Here is a 5,532-nt window from a genome sequence, read left to right on the forward strand (position 1 = left end):
TTCAGCGCAGCCCTTTGTTGATGTCCGGACTCCAGCGACTCCAGGAGAGGAGGCCAACTGTGTAAGCTGGCTGCTTGAGCGGACGTGGGAGATGATGATGATAACAATTGATGATGAAGATTGATGACAATGATGATAATGACTGATGATTATAATGATGATAACGATTGGTGATAATGATAATGATTGGTGATAATGATAACAACTATTGGGGTTAATGGTAATAATGTGCATAAGGGTTGGGAGGGATTGGGCAGTGTAGCTTTGGCTCAAGTAAGCCATGTAATAAAGGCTTTCTTTATTACATTTCTATCCTGCCTTCCCTCTAAAGAGCTCAGGATGACATATATGATTCTCCATCCAGCCCATTTTCTCTTCATAACAACCCTGTGAGGTACATTAGGCTGAGAACAGCAACTGGTCCGAAGTCATCCAATGCACTTCATGGCTGAGTGGGCCTTTGAACCTTGGTTTCACCAGTCCTAGTCCAGTACACTTCACTGGCTCCTCCTTCCCAAAAGAGAACCATACCTTCCTATATGATGAACCCTTCAATACTGAGACATAATCTTAGCCTGCCTAGAGTAGGTGTGTCAAGGTCATGAGCAATAAGGAGATGGTTGAATTGTCAAACGCAGTACGTCTTACCCGAACCAGAACAAGCCAGGCAGGTAGCTTAAGATGTGGGGTTTCTCTTTGATGAATCTCTTTGTAGAGCTGTGAATGGGAAGGATAAGGCAATGGTTATGACATCAACAGCAGCAGTGCAATCCTTTGCATGTCTACTCAGAAGTAAGACAGTTAGACATGCTCCCAAGTAAGAGGGGATAGAATTGCACCGTAAATAGACTACATCAGCCCTGAATCACCAGACACCTGAAGCATGACTAGGGTAGCTACGTGTTCTGCTTTACAGGGGATCGTCCTCTTTTTGAATGGTCCAAGTCCAGTTTAAAGATAAAGAACCCTACGAAGGGAGCACCGAGGCCTTGAATTTGCCCGTCAACACTCAGCCCCTGGACAGCAGACTGCGTCTAGGCACACAGGACACCAGGCGCTGTGTTTTCCACTAGGGTGAGATGTATTCTACTTCTGTTTACATTACAAGAATTCTTTCTAAATTTGCATCAATACACATTCAGTTCAAAGCTGTGTGTCCTCTTTTGCCTTCTTTTTTTTGTGATGCATTTCCTCTTTTTTGTAGTGTGTAAGCAGCCATCCTAGCCTTGACTCTGCTGCATCCGTTTGTACCATCTTTCTTAGATCTGGCAGAAAACTCGTCCCTTGCTGAGTCTCCCAGAGTTGGGAATAATGAATGATCTATCAGTCCATTCTTTTCTCTCCCCTACTTTTGCTTTAGAGATGATGATGATGATAATGATGATGGTAAATAACTGCAAGCTTCAAATCTGTAGTTTAATCAATGAAATCTTGCTAAATTAGTACCCAGTTAGTGAAGAGAAGGGTTTACATATAAAGAGGTGAGGATCAAAGGCATCCTTTTAAAAAATCTGTTATTGTAGAGCAGGGGCTTAAGGGAGGCATTTGCTCCCTTGAACCCCACAGGGGGCTGCAAATCACTACCACTGAATTCACCAATGTGGTGGCCAAAATGTGGCTATTTTGCAGGAAAACAGGACATGTGAAGAGTGTTCAATTTGTTTCCAAGAAGATACATGATAGCTCAGGCGATGGATTTAATTACATGTTGCATCCCGTGATCTATACACTAGAATGACCTGCATGTACAAGTGCAAATCTACATCTGAGTTTAGTTAAAAAGGTATTCTAACAGCCTAATTTGGGATGGGGACTTTTAAAAAATTTGCTGTTATTCAACAAATGTGGAACGCTTGTTGATCTACTGTTAAAATACCCAACAATCTACCACTAGAGCTTGATTTCCCAGTTGGTCACGCCTGGATGACAATATTTTGTACTTATTTGGGAATCACTTTGGTTCGGATCCTTCTTTGTCTTTTTGCTGAACTGCACTGGTTTGGAAAATGATTCTGCAATCTAACATTAGGTGCAAAAAGAAAAGCTCATTGTCTTTTCATACCTGTATCGTTTGGTATTGATGAGCCAGTGCACAAAATCCTTGGCCTTCATTTTGTCTAAGCGTTGAGTAAAATCACTAGTAAACGTACCCTCGGAGTGGCGCTTGACGTTGGAAGTAAAACTGTGAGCACTTTCTGTTTCATAAGATTGCCACCTGTTTGAGAAACCAGGGATGAAGAGAAGTACATCCATTCCACCATATTGAGGGTGTCTTCATCATAACCCATCACATCACATGTTTAAGTCAGATTGGTGGCATATTTTAAACCAGTCAGTATCAGATACTTCAGAGGCAATGCACAAAAAACCATAGAAAAAGGTACAAGATGATTTAATTATTCTTCAGATAGGTAGAGCTCTTTGGCCATGGCTAGACGTGCCAATATCCCGGGGATTGCCCCGGGACTATTCCTGTGCATTCACACGATGCACAGGGGATTCCTTGCCCAGGGATATCAGCATAGCCTTTCCCCCCCACTTTTCCATGGTCTTGGGATGATCCCGAGACTGCGGAATGTGTGGGCGGGTGTCACGGGTTGTCCCGGCTTCTCACGAGTAATCCATCACACGCTGCGTATAGACAGAGGGGGAGATCTCACGATAACCATATCGCGAGATCCTCCCTACTCCATCGTGCTAGACCCGTTGGTCTAGCCGTGGCCTTCGTATCTAATGACCCAAAGATAATACATTTTCTATACCAACAGTAAAACCATCGAATAGCATTCTAAACCAGCCATAGGAAAAAATGTTGCTCTTTGTAGGTACCCAGACCATGCATGCAGTGTCTGTGTCTATTCACAGAGTCTATTCACAAGGGTTATTGATGTACTTAAGTTGGGATGGAGACAGGGCTCATGAGCCTGACCTCCATGTGCTTTCCCCTTCTATGTCATGTCTCGTGAAATAGGGCTTTATTGGTCATCTAAGTTGGGCACTGTCTTGTAACAATTAGGACTCGTACAATCCAACCTTTCATAAATCCTTTGAGCTCAAAGCAAACATCCAGTATATTTATTGTTGCAGTAATACATTCTTCTGCTAGCATAAATCCAGATATTCTGGCTTAACTTGGCTCTGGCCATATCTGTCTATTGTCTTATTGTATTACTGCCTGTTTTACAGGAGTGAAAAAAAGATTTCACATTTCTAAGAGAATATATATATATATATATATATATATATATATATTGCAGATTCCTACAGACATTCATCAAGCATCTCGGTCTCTACATACAACTCTGTCATATTTCTGATTCTTAAATGCTGCTTCTTACCTAGATTCATCCGTTGCGTCTTTCAAGACCATTTGCCAGCTCACAGGGAGTAAAGCTGCAAAGACCAGTCCACAAACTCCAAGCCACTGTGTGTTCTTCATCTGGCCTTCTTCACCAAAACAAGCAAATGAGTAAACAAGAAATCGAACTATCACTTTAAAAGTTAAACTTTCCTACTGGTTTAAGAGATTATATTATCATATTTTTTCCAGGGTCTCATGTATTGCAGACAAGAGGACGATACCTCAGAACCTGAAAGCAGTTTGTCAACATCCAGATGATGATCCCAGTTTTGAGCGCTATCCAATTCGACACAATCCACACACCAGCTAAGCTAAAGTAGCTGCTTTGAAGTTGATTGATTGCATAGCTATTCAGTCCAATGGAACTGTCATCACAGTTCTAAACTCCTTGAGACAATAAGGGTTTCTCCTCCAGAGAATTAAACTGTTATGTATAATACAGGCATCATTGTCCCTGGTGTGAAACACATCTCACTATTGTTACACACACACACACACACACACACACCCTATGACTGGAGAAGACAATGAAACAAAATAAATTCTTCTATCACTTCTCATATTATTATTTTTGGAAAAACAACAACAAAGGTTGATTTTAATATGATTGTCTTATGTTGCCTTAGGGTGTTTTCCAGGCAATTGTGCAGTCAACCTGCCTCATTCATGGAATTTTATGGGAGATCCAGACATCGTAATCTTCCACTTAAATCCCTCTAGTGTTTTCCCAGTGTTACTTCCAGTTTTCTTCTTTTTCAAACCCCTTCCCCCCCAATCTAGGATGATACCTCACTTTGTCTAAATAGACAACAAATAACATTCTTTCATCCTTGACTTAATAAAAAGTGAGGGGGAAATATTTTTCTCCTCTGACTTTGGATGAAAGATGGACTCAATGCCTCTTTCAATGCTATATAGATGGATTTTTTTATGGAAGGGGGATGCTGAAGAGAATTGTCTTACCTTCCAAAAGGCGCAACTTTCTCCTTAAATCCGGAGTCCCTTTCCTTTGTATGAGCAGTTTCGTGGCTTAATGCTATTCCTTACCAGTGCTTTTAAGCTTGTTAGTGGAATGCTAAAAGATGACAGGTAGGTCATTCGTGTACCTGGTTTTAGTTGGATGGGTCATTTGTGAATCATTACCGGATATTTCTTCTTTTCTCCCCCCCACCTCCTCTCAAAAAAGGGTCCATAGACAACATACAGCCATTGCTGAACTCTTTAGCGAAGCCTTCAGCAAAATTTTCTCCTTGATGCTCAAATGGATCAAGTCAACTGTGAGTTTCTTTCTTACCGAAGGAAAGTCTCTCTCTTTCTCTCAGTATTGCAGTACCATATCCTGTGTGAGCCCGCAGGACTGCTGTTCCAAATACCTTTCTCTTTCAAAATAGGAGAGACAGACAGAAGAGTTACACAAACAACAAAAAGTCACAACGTTCTGAAATTATTGGGGAAACATTTCAGGCTCCCAGGGCAATTCTAGTGGTCTAGTGGTCTAGGAGATTATTTCAATTAAAAATGCTTTCCCTGATGGTGTCTTTTATATTTTCTGGAAAAGAGGCCATCCAGTTTACATCAATATCAAACACACACACACACACACACACAAACATATATATATATATATATTCATTTTAATGGATGGTCAGTTCAACCTGAGGAGTAGTTTTTGCCACTCCAGGTGAACCTCCAGTTGCCATAACCATGTCCTCCTCCCTCTTGTGTGTGTGTGCGTGCGTGTATGTGTGTATCCAGACTAAAATAAGTTGCCAACCATATTTGTCAAAGTAACTTTGTTTTTGTTCTGGTATTTAAATTGCTCTCCCTCGCACTCAGATTTCACCAATTTTCCTGAAATTTGCTTCACCCCAGCACCTGAAAGTTCCGAAAGATTTGTCAAAACAGTTTTATAAAGATTTGTCAAACCAGTTTTCAGTTTTATAAAGCTTAGAACCACTTCCTCAATCACCCCTTAACATGGTACAATGTTCAATTTATGTTTCAGCCTTAACACCAGAGCCATAATGGTAGTTTACAGGAATCACAGTCGTGATTCCTGTAGTTAAGGGCCGTCAGTAAAACGAGCATTCCGCCATGTTAAATGGAATTGCTGGGGGGTGGGTCAACCTAGCAGCCTAAAGTAAAAAATATTTCAGGAATCTTTCTGAAAC

The 5,532-nt window shown here is 41.1% G+C and overlaps 1 protein-coding gene across 1 annotated transcript; it reads right to left on the reverse strand.

Moving 5' to 3' along the window:
• Positions 1 to 644: 644 nt before the first annotated feature.
• Positions 645 to 3,439, reverse strand: LOC134396834 (exendin-3-like). Its single transcript, XM_063123418.1, has 3 exons — positions 3,339 to 3,439; positions 2,063 to 2,215; positions 645 to 717 (listed from the first exon to the last, which is right to left on the reverse strand). Exons 1-3 carry the CDS (start codon positions 3,437 to 3,439, stop codon positions 645 to 647), a joined length of 327 nt encoding a protein of 108 aa, XP_062979488.1.
• Between the last annotated feature and the right edge of the window lie 2,093 nt (positions 3,440 to 5,532).

Source organism: Elgaria multicarinata, chromosome 3 (assembly GCF_023053635.1).
Source record: "Elgaria multicarinata webbii isolate HBS135686 ecotype San Diego chromosome 3, rElgMul1.1.pri, whole genome shotgun sequence".
Taxonomy (NCBI): Eukaryota; Metazoa; Chordata; class Lepidosauria; order Squamata; family Anguidae; genus Elgaria; species Elgaria multicarinata.

Coding starts and splice junctions, on each gene's coding strand:
- LOC134396834 (XM_063123418.1), bottom strand. CDS start 3,439: ATGAAGAACACACAGTGGCTTGGAGTTTGTGGACTGGTCTTTGCAGCT. Junction 2,216..3,338: donor GACGCAACGGATGAATCTAG/GTAAGAAGCAGC, acceptor TTTCTCAAACAG/GTGGCAATCTTATGAAACAG. Junction 718..2,062: donor ATCAATACCAAACGATACAG/GTATGAAAAGAC, acceptor TCCCATTCACAG/CTCTACAAAGAGATTCATCA.